Here is a 21,913-nt window from a genome sequence, read left to right on the forward strand (position 1 = left end):
GAGTACACCAGTGTTTCAAGCTCCAAATCGTCCTGGTGCAATTTGCAGACCATGCGTGTGTAGTGCAAGAGAGCCCTCGCACATCAAAATGTAAGACGGGAGTCACATTTAATGCAAAGTGCTTCCTATGAGAGACTTCGACGCTGAAGAAAACTGTGCAAACTGCGGAAGGTGTCATAGAAGATCTTCTGAAACCGTGTCTGGTCTCATGGTGATGCTGCGACGCTCTCTTTTAGATGACGATGATAATGATTGGAGTTTCAGATGTGCAGCTGCATTTTTTGGAACGTGCTCCACATAACAAACATTACAAAGTAAGCACTGGATGGCAGGCCCCCGTCCCTACGCAGCTTTGCTCACGCTGCAGTTGTATTCAGCAAAAGCATTTGGGCACGCGAGAAGGACATTCAATTTGGCTCAACCGCACCTGCAAATAATCAGAACAAATGGAGGAAGAAACAAACAAAAGTAGAAGAGCTGTGCTTCAAGAAGAGATAAGTCTTGTGTGTCAAGGAGGTGTTACCACTTTCTAAGTAACTTGATAAAGCTTACATAACTACCTGATTAACTGTCCCAACGAGCGTGATCTAATTGCGTGAAGTATTCGGGCTGCTTCGGTGTGTTCATATTTGCGAGGCATTAAGTCGAAGACACCGCTGTCGTTCACTAAAAGACTCTTTCTGCTTGATATAAATCATACAAAACGCATACACCTATCTGAAACGACGGCTGTGATTCTACGGAACGATCTCTTTCTGCCATGCGAGTATATCTTTTCCGGAACATTCTTTCTGGAACAATTTTTGGCCAGAACGCAGCACGGGAGATTATATACATGGTTGTTAATCTCACATCGTTTCTTATTGAAATATTGGCTGTGAAACGTGCTGCAGCACAATCCTCAGCGCTGCACTGCAGTGACGGTCTAAGTTTCGGAATACAAAACATAACGTAATTAAGAATAGAACGGCAGGACACCGATGAAACTCTGTTAGTATACTACAGTGTAATGGCACCTTACAAAATTGTGTGATGACAAACAACGATCAACGCTTGCAGCGCAATAAATACTCACAATCTCTGTTGCCTCCCATTGTTATCTGTGGGTACACACAACTCTTTAGGGCCCACCAACATGGCGGCCCGATGCGTGCCTCTCCCCCACGAGCCCCTCTCCCATGCGCGATCCAGCCTTGATACATAGAGATCAGTGGTTCCACCAATCCTTGTAAAGTTCAAGGGCCTGGACGTGAAGTCCCGTTGGATGGAAAGACGAGTAAACCTGGGGAAGCTTCAGACTTTTGAAGGAAGGATTTACTTTAACGACCATTTAACTCCTAGAAACAAGTATATCTTGTGGAAAACAAAAAAGTATGCAAGGAAAAGGACTATGGTTTTGCATGGACAAAAATGGCTTTGTACGCAGGGCTCAAGTGCGTGCTGCAATCAATATTGGTAATGAAAGCAACTTGGATAAAATTATGTAGTAGTATAGTACTAACTATTAATCTTTTTTATGCTTGTGCAAACTCTTGAAGTTCCAGATTTTTTTGTATATTGGTAATGAAAGCAACTTGGACAAAATTGTTTAATCGTTATGTAGTAGTATAGTGCTAACTATTAATCTTCTTTATGCTTGTGCAAACTCTTGAAGTTCCCGATTTTTTTTGTTCTGTTTTCAGGTGCCTTGATGATCGATCCCATATCGAACCCACATTCAAATTCATGCACTTAAACATTCGTAGTATGAGGAAGCACTATGAAGAGTCGGGTGGCTACGTTAGCAATCATCGCGATCTCATTGATGTTCTACTGATCACGGAAATAAATCTAACGGAAAATAAAGTTTCCCACTACAATTTGGAAGGGTATACTATGTTTGTCCGTGTAAGGTGTAACAGAAAGCGAGGAGGGCTAGCTGTTTATGTGAAATCGTGTTTCATGCTGAAATACTTAATACTAGTGTAAATGAAGGAGAGATGATGTTATCCATTACGGGTAACAACTCGGTAGTAACATTGCTAGCCTGTTATCGTCCTCCTTCCACAAATTTGAGAATTAACATCAACAACAACTTTATTACGGGATGGATGGGGAGTTTCATCGCCGGGGGCGATACTCTACCGCATTGCTGGTAATGATGCGGGGAATGAAATAGTGAGCCCCTTCACAATAAGGATCGAAGTCCTGTGGTGTCCAGAAAGGTGAAGAGAGCCTTGAGGGCAGGGCGTTGCTGTGCTGGATGTAGCCAGGGACCAAGCAATTTTGTGAGAGAGGGGGCGGGAGTCTAGCTCGTTGATGGATGCGGAGAGTACGGTTCGGGAAGGTTGGTAGTGTGGGCAATGGAGAAGAATGTGCTCTAGATCTCCAACAGCACCGCAGTGGCTGCAGTGGGGAGAGGCAGCTTGCCCCAAGCGGTAACGCCACTGTGTTGTGAAGGCCACGTCGAGGCGCATTCGATGAACTAATGCGGCATCTTGACGAGAGATATGTGCAGGCATGCGGCAAGCGAGCGCTGGATCAACTCTGCTCAGCATGGCGGGGGGTAGAATGTCAGCGGTCCGTTGGCGGGTAGCTAGAGGAGCCACTGGGCGTCGAAGTACGGACCGACGATCTCTGCCTGCGTCGTTTGGCGCGGACAAGTCCACCTTATGGAGCACGCAGGGGGCCTTTGGAAACCGCCGGGGGCGGTGGCCGGAGTTTTCAGGACACGGAAAGTCTGTGATCGGCGGATCGCCATATGCAATGTCACTTATGAATTGGCGTCGGTCGTGTCCGCGCACCCAGGAGCGTAACAGCGTGTTTCACATGACATGGTCGTGCCAGAACTCACACCTACTACGTGAGAGTCAGCGTATTTACAGAGCTCGAAGACAATCGCCTGCGCTGCGCTGTTATTCGTGTTCCCAGCTTACGTTAGCACGATGTCACTATCGCTGGAGACTCCTTAGCTGCTGAAGGAGTGCAAATCTTTAAAACCCGCGTATTTAATATGGAAACTGTTTTCAGAAGGAAAATTTGTCCAAGCAGACTGTGAAGCGGTGGCGAACATTACCATACCGGCCTCATACACACGTTTCCGAATGCGATAGTCTCCTTAAAGTAACCTTTGTTGGTACAGTTTTTTTTCTCAGCAAGATTAATGAAGCTTGTGGCCAAAGTTTAATTAACAACAACTGGACCAACTGTGACCACTTGATATTTGCCGCGTTTAGACAGCAATTCTAACGCGATGTGTTGCATTACTCGTACAATAGAGACGACGAATATTCTTAATTTTCTTTTCCAAGCGTGAAAAGTTTAGAAGTCTGCATTTCACACGCAGTTTGAATCGCAAGGCAACCTAGCTCAGGGATAAAAAATGTAGATTTCTGCATTTCAAAGCACTCACCTGTCAGCGTAAAGCAGGAGCCCATTCAAGCTTCGCTGAACATTTTGATCAGCATCTGGGGCACGGTCTAGCTGCCAGGAAGTCGCAGACACTTTCTTAGACAGAATACTTGCGATGGCACCAATGATGTGATGCATGTCTTCACGGGTGCTGTTATCCATATAATCAATTGCGTATCGCGCGAAGATTGCCCAGCCCATGAAAGATTCAGTGCGGGACAAACACAGCTGTAAGTCAGCCACAGTCAGGTCTCGTTTTCCCAGGAAAATCGAAAGAGTTTCCCGATTTATATACGGGGCCAACTGCTGAACATTTATCCAACCAATATAACGATGAAGTTCAACAGCGCCAATTTGACTGAGTACATCGTTAAATGCCCTCATGTATTCTGTGTTGAGAACGTCCACGAGGGGTTTTTCAAGTTGGTATTCAGATCTGAACGCTTCTTCCCACTCTGCCTGAGGTACGTTAGGCACCAATTCAGTGAGTTCACTGGAATTTATGCGTGCATATTTAACCTCATAAAACTCGTCTTTCAAGAGGTGGCGATGGACAACATCTTCCACGTGGAGAAAGTCTTCGTATGTTTGAATCTCGGCTGTTTTTGTGCCAGGTGTTCTCATCACATCTGTCAATTTCTCGTAATATTCTTGGTATCTTTTCACCTTCTTGATCGCCTGAGTGTAGTGGTCGAAAGCTGCGATCTCGCTACCTGGATACACATACGGTAGCGACGTGTCGTGCCGTTTCTCGATGCCGAAAACGTTGCTCAGGTAGAAGCTCTCGAATATGCAAATGAGTGTCTTCAAAATATTGGGGCGCTGGTTCGCTCTTGGCCACAGGATCTCGCATTTGACCCAGATTTTCTTTAGTGTCTCATACTCTCCACTCTTGCGACCCCGTGCAAATGCAGCTTTTCTACACGACTGAAAGAAGCTAATTGCTTTATCTACAGCATTTTGATGCTGAGAAGCTACTTTCACTTCGAGCGTTTTAAAAAGAGCCCTGAAGAACTGGTTTAAGTGTTGCCTATACGTCGGGACGTTATGGTACTTGTCCCACCTGCTGCAGACGTACTCATAGAAATTGTTGCAAGGATTAACCTCAAAATTCATTGAGTCTTGGAGCATGTCTCTGTACAAGTAGCACGCAGTCGTCTTACAGAGTGTGGGCTCTTCATGGCTACGGTTCTTATAAGCCAGGTATATTGAACTGATGATTAAGAGGAAGACGACTACTGTGAGGAAGATAGGGGTGTAGTTACACTCGCGGTTCCCAGAACCAGCACCAGTGCTACTGGTTTGAGGACGTTCCAGTAGATGGGATGACAGGTCTTTCAGAATTCCCGAGTTGCGGGCTTCCGATAGGTCTTCTTGCTGCAGTTCAGTAAACATAAGCGAATGAAGCTTAAACTGTTCGTCAAAAAGAAAAAAAAAGTTCAATTGATGTGAAGCAAGATACAATTCAAACATGTGTGGGATGTTCACGTGAAAGCAAGCGAATATTGTAGTGTTAAAGCTCTGTCCACACTACTGCGTTTTATGGCAGCAGATGCATGCGACACAAGCGATCCGCTGGACGGCTTACATACATACGGGCACCGCAAGAGGCAGCCAACACGCGTCTTTCGTGACTCAACTTCGTCCACGAAGCGCTATGGCACGAAGCTTCGTGTCTACATTAGGGTACGTCGTAACAAAAACTCCCATTTCAAACGAAATGTACCGAATGCTGAATATTTTTTCTGGCATCCTCCATTCGCTCCTTGTTTATAGAAACCATGTTGGCATTCGCCTAACAGAAAAATAGCACCTGAACACGCATGCGCAGAATACGGCGATTGGCTCCCGCTTGCGGGTCGGTATGTGCGTCAAAAGCGTTCAGCTAGGGCGAACTCCTCGCGTTCTGCTGCGGAAGCTCTCACACGCGTGTGTTTCTTTATGATTCTTATGTGTTATGATGTCTTTCACGTTCCGTATGTGATCAAATGCGAATATCGTTTTGACCCTGGATGAAGGGCCCATCACGAATCTGAGGTCGAATACGGCTCTGACGACTTTCGTGGCGTGTTTTTTTTTCTTTTTTCTTCTTGTTCTTAGTTCTGTTTTTCGAATTTGCGTCTTTCCGACTGTTTCACGTAACGTTTTGGCGTAACGTTACGATGTGGCCCATGGCTAAATTAAATTCTCGCAGTTAACATAATTTTCATTTATCAGTTTATTAGTTGATCAAATAAATTACATTAAATTAAAAGTTACTAGAGTAAACAATGCCCCAAACACCGCGGATCTTCGATTTGGCTTTCACTTCCAGCGTTTTGAAAAGAGGCCTGAAAAACTGGTTTAAGTGCTGTCTGTATATCGGAAAAACGTAACAGGAAAAACGTTACTGGGCACCCACGTGCTAAATCTTGCAGATGAGATACCGCTACGCATGTGGTCCCTTTCATGTAATTAGATCATGTCCTCATCAAGTACTGAGATGAAGTTGTAGACTAAAACGATTTCCTGTGTGTTTTGATCTTGTGCTGTTGTCAGACTACCTGAATTTATTTCATTATTCACCGCAAATGTTGCGGTGGCGATGAGAATTATCAGGAACACAAAATTTTCAGGTGATGATGTCAAAACCAGGTGGACAAAAATTGCGCTCAATGAATGATATTCTGGACTCGTCAACTGGTGCGCATATCTGATCCAAGATTAACGCGCCGTTTGATAATAAGTGCTCCGGGGCTTCTATTTACGAGGGGTGTTCAAGCGAAACCGGGACTTTCTGTCCCCTGAGTGTACAAGTTGCTCGCACTACTTCTTTTTCGTCATTTTCACAGGCGACAGGCCCCCGCATTCACCATGTGGTGGTCCAAAGTTTGTGCAAAACAGAAGACACGTGCTGGACAAGATGGCCGACAACGAGGTGAGCGCGCACATCGAACAGCGAATTGTCATGAAGTTCCTCGTGAATGAAGGCGTAAAGTCATCTGAAATTCACAGAAGACTTCCGGCTTAGTATGGCCACAATACACTTAGCCGCAGCGAAGCATTTGAGTGGTGCAAACGGTTCCGAGACGGCCGAACATCAGTGCAGGACGATCCCGGCCGGGCCCTCAGAGCCTGAGAACATCCAACTTGTGGAGCGCCTGATCCGCAAGGACTGACGGATAACACGTCTCGTACTGGCTCGAAAGATGGACCTTTCTGTGGCGACGTTGAACACTATAATTCTTGAACACCTCCAGTTTCGGGAAGTTAGTGCCCGTTGGGTCCCGAGCCAGCTCTCTGTGTTTAACCGGCAGAGAAGACTGGAAATCTCCCAAGAGGTAAGGTACCGTTCCGACACTGAAGGAGAGCCGTTCCGTGATCGGATCATCACGTGCGATGAAACATGGGTGCGCCATTACACTCCTGAGTCTAAACACGCATCAAAACAGTTGAAGCATCCGGGCTCGCCAGCTCCCAAGAAGTTCCGAAGCACCTCGTCTGCGGGTAAGGTCATGGCCATGGTTTTCTGGGACAAGGCTGGCGTTGTTCGTGTTGATTTTCTGCTAAGTGGTACCATCATCAATAGTGCATATTACTGCCAGGTTCTCAGGGATGTGCAGAAGTCGCTGAAGCAAAAGTGACCGGACCTCATCACCGAAGGAATCCTCCTACAGGACAATGCACGCCCGCATACCGCGCATCTCACGACACGCACCTTACAGGAACTTGGCTGGGAGTTGCTGCCACATCCCCCTTACAGTCCAGACCTCGCCCCCAGCGATTTCCATCTCTTCGGGCCACTAAAGGCGTTCCTTGGGGGCCGCCACTTCAGCTGCGACGACGAGGTCATGAATGCGGTTCGATCATGGCTGCTACGCGTCGGTAAGGTTTTCTACGCCTACTCTGCTGACATCCAAGCCCTTGCGAAACGATGGGACAAGTGCATTAGTGCAGCTGAAGATTACGTTGCAAAATAAAACTAATTTCTCACCTGTAAGTTCATTTTACTTTTGTGAAAAATGAAAAGTCCCGGTTTCACTTGAACACCCCTCGTACACTCTAAATCTTTTCACACCCCTAAACGTGTAAAATGGGTGTAAAATGGTTGTACACAGGAGTAATACACCCTTTGTTCACCCCAAAAATCTGTTTGAGAGCTCTTGAGGGTGTAAGAATGGATTATTACACCATTTTCTGGAAAACCTCGGTGAGGGTGTGATACAGGGTATATTCTAGGGTGCGTTTGAATCTTGAACATACATTTACTTTGTTCACTGAAAGGAGATCGAATACTGCAGACATGACAGGGGAAGGAGCGCATTACATAACAACAAAAATTATATTTTGACGATGAAGTGGGTAGGTTTTCCACATTACATAGAATTACTTACGACACACTAGAAGAACGCACGACATGACGAAATAATAAACACATGGCATGATTAGCAGCCAGGCGTGGATTAATTCAGGCACACTAAAGAGAGCTTGACGTCAGTTAAGAAATAACATAGGCAATCAGAGAGCGCGTCACATAACTAAGGCACACTACAGAAGCGCATGGCATGGATTGATAACGCGCCTGCCATCCGGGAGTTTGTGCAGGTTCAGCACCGCCAGGTGAAACGCTCTTCCAATTTTCCAAAACAGTGGATTGCTAAGTGGTAGTTACCACATGGACATGCAAGTGGCAATCGTATTCAACGGTGGTTAAACACAGGGTAATGAAAATAATCTGAGAATTTATAGCATGTATTCCTAAGATCTCTGAAAATACTGGCAAGTCATTTTCAGCAATTTCTTTTACAATTACACAACTTGCTGAAACAGCAAAGCTATCAATCGTGACACTTCTGACAGAAGCTTTCTGATGTGGCATTCTGGTACCTGTTCAAGTGACACCTCTCTTGTTCCATCAGTTTTCAGTAAAAAAGAAAAAGAGAAAACAGAGCAGAGCAAATAATTCAGAGCATATAACAGGCCATGGATACCATTTTTCATATAGCTCGTTGAAGTGTGTTCTGGTGAATTGGGTATTCTTGAGTTGCCTATGTATAGCAGTATATAGTTCCTTAACGCAGTTGATCGCCTTAGAATTCACCAATTACCATCCACCATGCCGTACCACCGTGCTGCATGAGCAGAGCAACTTTTACTGAATAGTTTAGATGCAGTGAAACTTTTTATAGGTATGTTTATTTGGTGATTATCAAAATGACATAAATACACTTCATTCCTAGGTGATCCTGGACCCAGAAAGTGTTGTCCGCTCGATGCGAAAAAAGTAGATTTTCCGCATCAAGCTGACAACTTTTCTGCGTGTTTTCTTATTCGCCGTTGAGAATTACACTCTTCCACATGTTTACACCCTAACAATGTTGACGGTGTTAAACTACACCTTAAAAGGTGCGTGCCCTGCATATTTAGGTTTACACCCTTTAAGGTGTAAAAAGATTTAGAGTGTAGAAGCTTTATCGGGCGCTATCACTTCTTTGTCATTGATCACTTTCATATAACTTTCGGTACAAAACCATTAGTTACGTTCGGTTCGGGATGCCGTGTCCGAGATAGAAGCAAGGCTGACGCTCAGCCGCAGCTTACCTTGCTTGGACACTTATTTGTTACTCGCACTGGCTGCCGGCGGAAACGTATTACGAGCAGCATTTTGTCGGCATTTAAAGCGAGACATCGCAATCAAATAGATTCGAAGCTTGTGGTGTTCCCACAATCAATTGTGAACACAGCCTCCATTGTTCCGAAATTGTGCAATATCTCGGTTGCGAACAAAATGTGAATCATAAAAACGATTTTTGAAATTCGAGAAAACTTCGACCAGCAGGCGTCAATGGAGGTGCTTCTTTCTTCCTTTCGCTGGTCGGCTAACGTCACGTACATTAGTCATACAATTCCTGGACTCTTCCCTCACTCGAGGAAGCCGACAAAAAACGTGGCGCGTACGTCAAGTAACGAATAACTCAGGTGTATATGATCAGGAGATTTCTAGAATGATTAATGGAGAAAGGACCGATAAATGCAAAAACATCGTAGAAAAATCATCGAAGTCATAGATCAGACTCCCAGGAAAGCGCTTCTGTGTGCGTGTATTGCGATCCCGAATCTTCGTCCATTGTGTTGTTTCTGAATGTAGCACAGCGGCTGCGCCCGGTGTGGTGCACTACTTGTACGCTCCATACAGGGTGACGTCAAGGCGGTGGCCTTGGGAGAGAGAAATTTCTGAGACATCGTCTCGACGTTCCTGTCTCATTTTAATTTCAGGCATATATCGTCACATAAGAAAAAGGGCAAAGCTTATTGCAAGCAAGTATACAGTGCAGGTTATGCATTCACTATGATGTGCAGCGGACATTCGATCGTTCCGAAGACTCTACGAACTTTCGCCGGGAAATTTCGTAAGCAAATCATCGGAGCAGTAGTCGTAGTACCTTGCATTGCTTCAGACTTTTTTACTACCTGCATTACTTCAAACTCGTTTTCGATCTACACTGCAACACCACCAGCACAAACGGAACGAAAATTTTCATATGTTGACCGTTATGTAGATGAATGAATAGTGATTCTGTGGTGCTACACGTAACGTTTTCTGCCTATAGTACGGTGATATTTTGCAAGGGATATATGATAGGACTGGCGACAATTTATTTTGTCAGCTATATTATTTCGACCGAGTCAGCTTCTTTTGACGCGCGACGGAAATCTCCTGAACGACTCCTTGAAGCGTAACGGTGATGCTATGGTACGTCCCATACCAATATGCGCCCTTGGAATGGTACGAATTTCATCATCTCATCACCGGAGGCGATGTGGTGAAATAAAACAAAATATAAATTTGTGGGGTCTTCAATAAAATTCAGAAGCGTCCACGCCATTCCAATCAAAATCACATATCTGAGTGAGTCTTGAAGAAAATAATTTTCGTGCAAGAGAACAAATACCCGCACAATTATTCAAAAACCAATCAGTATCCAGTACATCCAGAAATAGTACAATCATTCTGCAGCGCTGACACGAACCCCAAGAATTATTATCGAGAAAAACAACAATCCAGCAGAATACAACAGTGAGCTTGTGGGCAACTGTGGCTACGAGCGTTGTTCAGATATACACAGATGGGGACATGAAAGCATAATGGAGAGTGGGGGACGGTTGTTAATATGCGTCCAGGGCCGACATCATGACATCATGAATGACCTTGTAGTCTCTGGCGACACCGCGTCCTCTATACTAGACGCGTGTCACGTCGAGTGTGCCTCCGTACTTCAGCATGTGCGTGTGGTTTCCGAGATGAACGCGGGAAGGCGTCAGGTTCTGACGCTGCCGCCCGCTGCCCCCGCTACAGAGTACTTGTAAATCCCGGCGGGATGCGAACTGTTTCAATGCATTAAATACTTATTCTGCTGACGGGACATTTATTATAATCATAACTGTAAATTAGTCCCGCCATGCCAACCGTTTTCAAGCAGCTTGAGCACAATGTAGCAAAGAGGCAAGCGAAGAGAGATCCATGTTCCTAGGGAGGCACTGGAGGCACACAACACACTAATGGATTTGTAAGCTGATACACACTGGAAAGTGCGACGAAGTAGATGTGCAGTTTCTCTATGCTTTCCGGAGCTCTGTAGGGTAAGGCGAAACTATAGAAGCATATGAAACGTGATAACTGAAAGAAGAGGAACTCGAGAATTATACTGAGGACATCGATGTTTTGATGCCCTCAGCAGATACTATCACGGAATCTTGTGAAGGGGCTCATTATTTTGTTCCCCACATCCCCACAAGCAATGGGGTAGAGTATCGCCTCTGGCGATGAACCTCCCCGCTCTTCCTCCCAAAATAAAGTTGCATGCCGCGAGACAAACGATTGTGTAGCGCTGCTCAGGTGTGGGCAGTCATACTAACCCAGGGAACACATGGTAGTCTACTAGACATCCAGACCTGTTCTAACCCTAGACTTTAGGGATAGTGCCCATACTAGACGTTGACTAGACGTCTAAAGGTCTTACCATTATTTAGATGTCTAAAATTAGTGATTTACAAGACATCTGGTAGACATTTAGTAATTGACGTCTAATTGTAGACGTCTTGTAGCTGGACTTGCATATACCACATATTAGAAATCATCAAGATTTTGTCTTATTAGGTTTTTAAGAGGTGTGAACACAATCACACATCAAATAGAGTCACTAAATTATAAGGGGTGGTTCTAAGCTTAGCCTTCAGGCTTACAAAACTGAAGTTCAATTATTACAAAACATATGCAGGAAACTGAATGAACAGAAACAGAGTTAACATAATTGTGTTGTTCAAGTTGTCGTGAACCGGCCTTGGTGGCTGAGTCTGTAGTGTGTTCACCTTCTGATCCCGAGATCGCCTGTTCGAACCCGGCCAAGAACACCAGCAACTTAGTGCCAGGATACAAGTTGCTTAGACATGCCATCTTCAGCAAGGGACATTAAATACGGTGTGTTGTGTGGTGAGCTTTCATTGCACATTTAAGGACACTCAGGTGGGCTATCCACAGACAGACTGCTATGGCGTCGCTCATGATCTCAGTTGTCTCGCAATGTAAACTCCAATTATTATTAAGTCTCCCATGCTGGTATCTGTCCGCAAGAGTCACCACAAGAAATCTAAAAAATGTAGCCACATGCAGAAAGAGAATTGGAATTAGCAGGGTCACCCAAAAATAAGTTTCCCAATATTTGTTATTCAAAGGAAACACCACTAGGACAAACAATGGTGTAGTAGTTCGATGTGACAACCCGGCACTGCAGACTTTGGTTAATGGAGTGCCGTTCACCTATGTGTCAGGCATTCAAGCATGGATGTAATATTTCCAAGTACTCTGACTATCCTAGTAAGTAAGAGTTATACTACTTTTCGTTAAAGAAAAAAGAGTGCTTTAAAGAACATCCACTGACAGTTAACACCTGTTTATGCAATACACTTTACAGGCATTGAAATGGTGTGTCCTCTATACAGGGTCGTGAAAATCTGCACAATGAACAGAACAGTGGGAGATCACCTATAACACCACGAACCAATGTTTCTTTTCTGAAATTCCGAGAATTGTTAACGGAGACTGGCGGGTCACTGGTACTGCACTCTGATACTAATGGGAACAAATTTCCTTCAGCTTGGTCAACGAAAGTTATGCGAGATGAGGACCACATTTGCTCGGTAACGTTCGCAAAGAGCAACGAATGAAAGCAGCTTGCATTTTCCTTCAATGGTATCTAGACGGTCAAGATGAATTTCTCGGAACAATTATTATTAATGAAACGTGGGTGCATTATGCAAGTGCTGAGACAAAATACCATAGGAAGTCATGGTGGTTGCCCGGTGAAAGCATTCTGAAGGAGGTCAAACTCGCGTTTTCGTATGGAAAGGCTATGCTGACAGTGTTTTAGGACTATCGTTGTGTGCAACTTGTAGATTATCTCACACGCACAATCACAGTAAATGCACATGTACTGCGAGATCCTGGGTAAGCTTCAAACTACAATGAAACAAAAACGCACAGGACTTGGAAGGCTGTACCGTACCACGTCAACCCTGTCTGCACTCGTCTTGAAAGACTCGGGATTTGTTCCAGAAATTCATCTGGAAATTTGCCAGAGAGAAAAAGTACAAAAGCGAGCTGGTACAGCATTGAAGTAGGAAGCATCACCTTGAGCATGAGAAAAATGAAGTATACAGGAGACACACAAACGTGAGTTCCCTTTTCGTGAGCTTCCTGTATACTTCGTTCTCCTCATGCTCAATGTGATGATTCCTACTTCAATGAAAATTTGCCCAATTTGCCGTTTCATCTTCCTCTCAAAGCGCCCCTCGGCAGTCAGCAATCCGCAAATGATCATGAAACACAAATTGATCAGGTGAAATGCCTCACTTTGTAAGCAGGACATAGCGCGGCACAGAAGATATTGAATACTTGATATCAAATGTTCAGCTAAATAAAGTGACTATATTAGGCAGTAACGTTGAGCTCTAATCTGTACATAATTTTTAGCAATGTATTTATTTAATATAATGTTTTTAATATTTTGTTCACAGCAGAGGAACTTTTGTTGAATGATCCTCATACATGAAGGACATTTCTTATTCTGTTACTTTCCATCACACATGTGTGAAGCAGCAGGTACAATCTGTTTGCAAATGATCATACTGAGGTAATAAAACTGGACTCTGTCACAACTTTCAGAAACTATGCACCAACGAATGGACCACATTAACTTTGTCCAATTATATTATGACCAAATGGATAGTATGTAGCCTTTCATGCTATGTGAGTTGTATGACCATATATTGTAACAAAAGATCAGTCAGATGACGGCAGTGTGACTGAGGTACGTAGATAATTTAAATAATGTCTATACATATGATGATCCGAGTTTTTTTGGCTCACTGGCATACATATGTATAGCATCCACAACTAGAAGACATTACCAGAATCTAAGTGCTGTGAAGTAATATTTTATTTTACTGAATATATATCTTTTTTTCTTAACGAAAGCCCGCATTTGTTCGGGGCAATGTTTCTTGAACTAGCGTTCCTGATGGCGTTACTGTTGCTGGTAAATGTAAATGTTGTACGTCAGTAACTCCCCTGCAGAATACTACGCTACACCAACTTCAACAGAAATCAACAACTAAATTATGGAATCACTTAAATGTCAATAAAAAAGTTGACGACTCCGACGGATCGTTCAGCGCGGCACTATAAAACATTGCTCCATAAACAGAGAAGCACTTTGCACGTACTGTGGGCAGCAGATTTGTATTGTCTTTTATAATATACACAGTGTTTATTTTTTCCTGTACATAATTTTTGCACCAAAGTTATGAGAGCAGCACAGTTGTTTTAGCGTAATGCAGTGATGGAAGTGCTGCTCCAATCATGGAGTGCTTCGCAGTCGCCTACTCGACCAGGTAAGGTCGTGCATCACGAGAAAACGCTTGTCACATTGATGTACTTTCACCAGGTGTCTTTCACAGGGACAGCTGTTGCATCCTCGTTTCCCTGAGATCCTGGCAGCGTCCACATCACGTAGTCACGCACAAACAGATTTTAAGCTGTTGCTGCAATTCGTGCTGTGTAGCTGTAACAGTCCTGTGATTTTTGTACGTGCAGCTTATTTTCTTTATGTGTCTCTCAGATCAGTGTTGATATAGTGTTTGCTCTTGTGTGGCCAGAAAAGCATCTCGCGAAAGAGTGCACAGCCACTAAACGAACTAGATAGAACTAGCAGGCTACATAATGCTTTCTGACATGTTTTGTTCTATTTTCTAGCCACAGTGAGTCATTGGAGGCAGTGCTGCAGCACCAACAATCACTCATTGGAAGAAAGGAAGGAGGTGGCCATCAACACCCTGCTGCCAGTTCAACACTCGTCAGTCAAAACACAAGACGCTTGCTTGGCAGCAAAGTCAATCCAGTTTTAGACTGAGTTTTGTACCATAGACTTCGTGTGTGGTTTACTGTGAATAAATGTTGATGCTGAGATCCATGTTGCTATCGATTATATCACATTCCTCTATGAATGCATGCCAGGACGGTAGCAGGACTAGTCATGGTCTAAAGTACGTCTAAGGGTGGCTAAAGTAAGGTACAGGAAATGTATAACCCTAGACCTGTCGCCTGAATGGAGGGATAAAATTGGTCTAGCTGTAGACTTCACGTCTAATACATGGTTAAGTGTCTGACCCTTTTCCAGACATCCAGGTCAAAAGAATGTCTAAATCTCGGCTAGGTACATAGACATCGGATGTCTAGGGCTAGATGGCTAGGTGGCGTAACGTTAGATGTGTTATTTGACGTCTAGTGGACGGATACTTGACATTTGGTCTAGTGCCTAGACATTCTATAGACATTTCTTGTTTCTTTTTTAGACATCATTTAGACGTCTACTAGCCCACCATCTGCTCTCTGGGAATACTATGTATTATAATGCTAATACATAACATTTACTAGAAACACTAATACGTAATACTTCGATTCTAAGGTATTATAATACATAATACTCATAGTTGTGTATGTTATACCCCTGTCACACGGGGTCATTTAGTGCCATTTTCGTGAAGTGCACTCCTCCCAGGCGACTGTCTCTTACGTCACTAAGCGATGATTGCAATTACTATAGAGGAGAGTGAACTACTGCAAGATTTTTAGGCGTGGGCTGCAATACCTTCCTGAGGATGTCTTTCTTTGATTTCGAAGCACTTCCTGCAAATATCTTCGAACGTTAAACAAATTTACCTCAAGCATGTCCCACAACAAATATGGCCGCCGTCAGATCGCCGAGCACGTGAACGTTTCACAGGCTGTTAACGAGAGTAATGACATGTTTTACGGCACAGTGTCGCAATGTACTAAAACCAAGTAAACACGCTGTTGAAAGTAGTTTAAAAATATTGTGGTTGTTGGGGCCGCTCGCATTTTCTGTTACCCGTACGCCAAAGCCTGCCATCGAGGCTACGCACTCTGCCCGTTGAAGAGAAGCGCAGTGGGTTTGGGAAACTCACTAAACTGTTGTGAGTTCCCTTTAGAGCACTTTCTGTAGAATATCACTAAAATGTGTCGATGGTATGTTGTCTACATAACTTTTGAATATGTTGTCTCACAACTTCAAGACGGATGCACCCTTCCCTGTGGTAACACCATGACTCAAAACTTTTCTTCGGGTCTACTGGCAAATGTATTTATGGAGAGGAAGAAAACGAAGTTGTAACTCTAAAACAGGAGTGTACGCTTGAGCGAGCTTTAATTTTGTGCCGCGTACTACGTTAAAGGACTGTGGTACCCTTCCGGCTTAGGTCTGCCCCTGTGCCTTCTACAGGCCAAATTTGTAAAAGACGACAGCTGTTCCAAACGATTCATGAGTAGCAAGCTGAAGAAGTTTGTATCAAAGATTGACTCGATATGTAAACAAGTATACCGATCTTGGAGTTCCAACTTCTCTTCAATAGAGCTTGATGTGTTTGAAAAGCGTGTAATCTGAATTGTGTGACATACGTACAGCACAAGCATATTTTTTGCGGTTGGTATATGGCAGCAGTCTTTACAGTCATGGCCTAGATGCTAAAGCTTCCGGGATATCAAAAGCGCAAGAGGGCTTTCGCTGCAGAGCACGTTGCTAGGAGGTGAAGCACACTAAAATGGCCTATTGTAAACGATGACGACGCTCAACTCGGTGTACTTCCTATGATCACGCGCATCTTTCGTCGTTCGATACATTTGTTCTGCTCACTGCTACAGTAAGCCAAGGGATTCAAAACCCAGATTAATCACCGTTTAACGGAACACATCTACAGAGCCCAGTTGTCACATTCCTTACACTTTGGTGCCGAAACTCGGGAAGAAGGTGACCCACAAAAGCACTTGGCAACTCGACTGTGCGCCCAGGGATCGCCTCAATCAGCTAAGAAAACCTGCTCGTGAAAGGGTCGCGACGCTGACTTCGGACATCACAGCATCCGTCCAAGAAATTTCTTCTTACAAGATCCTGGAGCTGAAGCTCGCGCTACTAACCCGTCACGCGACAGAAGTGTGAGATCTGGACGAACAGATATCAGCCATTATAGACCTGGACGAAATCGAGACCGAAGCAGGGGGCTGCGACATGTACCTCACTGTAAAAAAATACGGTCGTTTCCACTGGTGCCTGCCAGTTTTTCTTGGCGGTATAACACAGTAATTGCAAATACGGCTGAATCAACGTAAAACAAAGGAAGATAGGGCGCCACCGTGCGGCGATTCCGTGAAGCGCGGCCGCAGAGTCGCCATCGCCGCCATGTTGGCATTGCGACAAGCCGGTGGTAGCAAAATCCATGGAGGTAAGAAACTAAGGAGAGGGCTATAAGATCGGAGGGCCGTGGGACCCCTCTAGCGGTCGCTCCTGGCAATACCACGCCCATCTAGTTGCCCAGTCACGTGATCCCCACATGTTTCGGCGTTATGGCGGTCTGCGCGGAGACTTGGAGTTTAGCAAACCTCATCTTCAGGAAACCTCTTACCTTCAAGAAGTCCATTCGCACAATACTTTGAAGGTTATGAGGTGTTTCAACATTCGCCGCGTGATAAATCACATCAAAAGTTGAGCAAAACAGAAGAGAAGCCAGGCAATGTCACGATGACGTACGTACGTCTTCTAGCGATTTAGTGATCCATTGCTTCCACACTGAGATGATCTATCTTGTGTTTCAACGGGTGTGATAACTTCTAACTCCAAAGATGTTATGAAAGCGAAAACAAGTTATTCGGCCGGAGCTCGTGTCTGTATTCAGGTAAGGCACGCCGCGGACATGGAGGACGCCATGTTTTATGACGTCTTGCTGTGACGTTTATGGGTCACGTGTGTGGGCAACTAACCACAATGCCATGCGCGGGTAACAGCACGCTCGCTTGCATTGGGAGAGGCGCTTAGGGCATCTCCTTAGTTTCTTACCTCCATGGCAAAATCACAATAATTTGCGGTAAGGCTTATTGATATCTTTAAACGTAGTCAGTTTGCGAAAGAGATCGACACGCGAAGAAGTGTGGACATGAACGAGGCCGAATTGCTTCCAGTTCCAGTACAAAACCAACAAGGGTTATGGGCGCAACAGAAAACGCCGGTGAAGACATGAAGGAGACGCCGGGAACAAGAAGGTAAAACCATTCTTTCTGATGACGGGCTTAATGAATATCCCGAAATTAGTGCACTGCAGGCGGGAGATTATAATGGAAACCTTTTTGCCCGGTTGTTACTCCTTGTCCCAGTCCCTGCTGTCGTTTGTAATTAGTTTCTGTTGTCCGTTTGTTGACTTGACATTGCCTGCGTCTTCGTACTCGTACTTCCTTTGTGAGCACAAGATCCATTAGTGATGTTGAGGTGCACTATTTTTTTCTCATCTCACTTTGGTGGATTGATAACCTCGTGCATTACCGATGTTTCAATGTCGGAACTGCTCATCTCTCTCCCGATCTGTTGCGAGTTACGTTCAGCATTACAATGAAGCACATCAGACGACGAGGGTACCTTGCTGCCAAGACTCATGCTCGTACAAAACTGTGACATGTCTGTCTTTAAGTTGCCACATCTTAAGGTGTCGCAGAACTTTGGCAGCCACGACTTGATTTGCAATCAGACACTAGCAACGTCTGTCCTGTGCGGTATACATGCTTTTCCTCTTCCTGCGTTTCTTTTTCAAACTGCTTCATGGGTGACGGGGCAAACATAGGGCACATGGCAAATCTCGGGTTTGCTGTCTCATACTAACCTGGGGTAGGATCATGTGGCTACCACGGGGAAACATCCCAAGTCATCATCACTTCTCCGTCATTTATTGTTGTTGTTGTCCTGTCTGACGGATCATTACGCATACATGCTGCTTCTCTTCCAGTACTTTCCACCTGTTTCATGATAATATCAATAATTGGGTGTTTACATCGCGAGACAACTGAGATCATGAGCGACGCCACAGCGGTCGGTCTGTGGATTGCTTTTGTCCACCTGACTGTTCTTTAACGTGCGATGAAAGCTCATCACACGGCACCCCGTATTTAACGTCCCTCGCGGAAGACGGCGTGTCTTAGCAACTTGTACCCTGCCACCAAGTTGCTGGCGTCCTCGGCCGGGTTACCTGTTTCATGAGTGACGGGGCAAATAAAGGGTACACGGCCTCTCTCATTCTGAGTTTTTGAAGGTACGTACTTCTGTTGTCCTGTCCGATGGGTCATGACGCATACATGCTGCTTCTCTTCCAGTATTTTCCATCTGTTTCATGAGTGACGGGGCAAATAAAGGGTACACGGCCACTCTCATGCTGAGTTTTTGAAGGTACGTGCTTCTGTTGTCCTGTCCGAGGGGTCATCATGCATACATGCTGCTTCTGTTCTGGTATTTTCTATCCATCTGTTTCATGAGTGATGGGGCAAATAAAGGGTACACGGCCACTCTCATGCTGAGTTTTTGAAGGTACGTGCCTCTGTTGTCCTGTCCGAGGGATCATGACGCGTACATGCTGCTTCTCTTCCAGTATTTTTCACCTGTTTCATGAGTGATGAGGCAAATAAAGGTTACACGGCCACTACCATGCTGATTTTTTTAAGGTACGTGCTTCTGTTGTCCTGTCCGAGGGATCATGACGCGTACATGCTGCTTCTCTTCCAGTATTTTTCATCTGTTTCATGAGTGACGGGGCAAATAAAGGGTACACGGCCACTCTCATGCTGAGTTTTTGAAGGTACGTGCTTCTGTTGTCCTGTCCGAGGGGTCATCATGCATACATGCTGCTTCTGTTCCGGTATTTTCTATCCATCTGTTTCATGAGTGATGAGCCAAATAACGGTTACACGGCCACTATCATGCTGATTTTTTGAAGGCACGTGCTTCTGTTGTCCTGTCCGAGGGATCATGACGCGTACATGCTGTTTCTCTTCCAGTATTTTTCATCTGTTTCATGAGTGACGGGGCAAATAAAGGGTACACGGCCACTCTCAAGCTGAGTTTTTGAAGGTACGTGCTTCTGTTGTCCTGTCCGAGGGGTCATAACGCATTCATGATGCTTCTCTTCCTGTTTCATGAGCAACGAGGCAAACATAGGGCACATGGCCACTATGTTGTGCTAATTGAACGCAAGCGCATCTTATCCTGTATCTCCGGTATTCTCACATCCAGGCTCCTACTCTTCGAGGGTTTCCAGAAAACGTACATAATGTTCATTGCACTCAATAAATGTTTAAAACAGTAAGTCTGCTTCATTACTTACATTCCACAGAGGCACGTCGCCATGTCTCTGGTATTGCACTTTGCTAATGCTGCTCGCTTGTAGCATGCATTAACATGCATGCATGACATGATGTTTGAGATGACGCTTCGTCACGATTCGTGGTATGTGATACGAAGCGTGCACCATTTTTACTACAGCTGGTAACCTGCAGTAAATGTTAATTATGAACGGTATCTTGCCGTAAAATATCACGGTGGATGACAGTTTAAAAAAACTGGCAAACAGCGTTACACAAAAAAAAAAAAAACGGGCAGAATGGAATACGGGCCACCGTAAAAAAAACGAGCAAAAATTGGCAGCATTGCTGCCAGGTACTTGCCCGTTTTTTTACGGTGAATTTTTTTACAGTGCTGGAGACGATAGTAACTGCTCAAGTGCGCGCTAGCAAGGCTAAGGAATGTTCAAGGCGTACTTCAATGACTTCGACTAGGCCTACCTACTACTACTACTACTACTACTTGCGCAAGATGATCCTCAAGATCCACAGTAGAAGCTATTCAGGAATCTCTTCAACGCTTGAACGATAGAAGACAACACAACGACGACTACGAATTCGCTGTATTTACATCTAGTGGCGGCACCACAATTCAGATTCAGGGCCAAACCATGGAAACTAGTAGAACGAAAATGACGAGTGCTGCACAAGACCAGATTAAACAAGGGAACCAATGAGTAGTCTCCAGGTCTCTGCTGATGGCATATTGACTGGTAACGGAAGCACTAGAGAAGAATGCGATCATCTCATATCACGGAAATCATGAAGTCTCCTGTACCGCAGCGGCGAAGCAGACGTTACATACAACCACGACTTTGATAGACCCTTCTGACATCTACGGCTTCTTCCAGTGGCATTACTGCTGAGGTTGCTCCAACTACTACCACCCCTGTGAACAACAAAACCAAAGGACGTTCGTCTGTTCGTGTCAGTCTACGTCCTATCAGGCATCGTAGGAGGAACTATTCCCTACGTCACTTCGTCTTGCTACGACGTCTTCATCGGATCATTCATGTGAGGTCACAGGGCCACCAAATCTTCTCACGTAATGATGCTCCCTTCTCACATGCGGACAGGATACTGGGATCACCTTCAAATAGCTGTGATTCTTCGCAAGTGCCTCAGCGATACACCGGTCCAAACATCTTGCAGTCATCGTGGCTCTCTGAAGGGCTCGTGGGACTACTTCTAGAGCCCGACAGAAGCCATCTCGATTTTGTACAGTGTTTCCTCATCCACCAAGCCTGCTGTTTGTTCGTGTTTTGTCTTGTTGTCCGTCGTTGGCGCCGGGAGTGTATTACAAACGACGACGACGCTCCATCGGTATACATCCTATGATCGCACGCACCTTCCGTCGTTCGATCCATAACCATTACATCGAGCACATCTAGAGAGTCCAGTTGTGATATTCCTTACAGGGTCATTATTTGTACCCCATAAAAGCGCGATATGCAAACTCGCACAACATGGGTGACGCTGTGTCATCCCTAGCTTACGGGTAGGAGAGTGGGGAGAGTACGGGTTTATCGTCACCCTTGTTTATGGAGAAGCCTTTGCGTCCCCCATGCGTAAGGGTTATAGCATCGCCTATGAAGTAAGGGTGAGAAAACTGCAATTTGCTCACCCTTACTAAGGGTGACTAATCTTACAGTGTATGTGTAGAGCGAAGGAACTTTTGCAACGTTCTACCATATTTCGAACTGAAGAGAAGACCGCAGTTTTATCAGCTGTAGTAGATATCTACACGAGCTAAAGACG

General features: G+C 44.8%; 1 protein-coding gene across 2 annotated transcripts in view; it reads right to left on the minus strand.

Annotated features, from left to right (window-relative positions):
- The window catches only part of LOC135368109 (endothelin-converting enzyme 1-like), a 41,739-nt gene that overhangs the window by 15,746 nt on the left and 4,080 nt on the right, over nt 1-21,913 (minus strand). Inside the window, exon 3 of one of the 2 annotated variants that reach the window (XM_064601198.1) lies at nt 3,392-4,767. The exons of the other annotated variant lie outside the window; for it this stretch is intronic. Within the exon in view, the coding sequence (XP_064457268.1) occupies nt 3,392-4,767 (1,376 nt within the window). The remainder of the gene's footprint in view (nt 1-3,391; nt 4,768-21,913) is intronic. 2 annotated transcript variants of the gene reach the window in all.

Source organism: Ornithodoros turicata, chromosome 1 (assembly GCF_037126465.1).
Source record: "Ornithodoros turicata isolate Travis chromosome 1, ASM3712646v1, whole genome shotgun sequence".
Taxonomy (NCBI): domain Eukaryota; kingdom Metazoa; phylum Arthropoda; class Arachnida; order Ixodida; family Argasidae; genus Ornithodoros; species Ornithodoros turicata.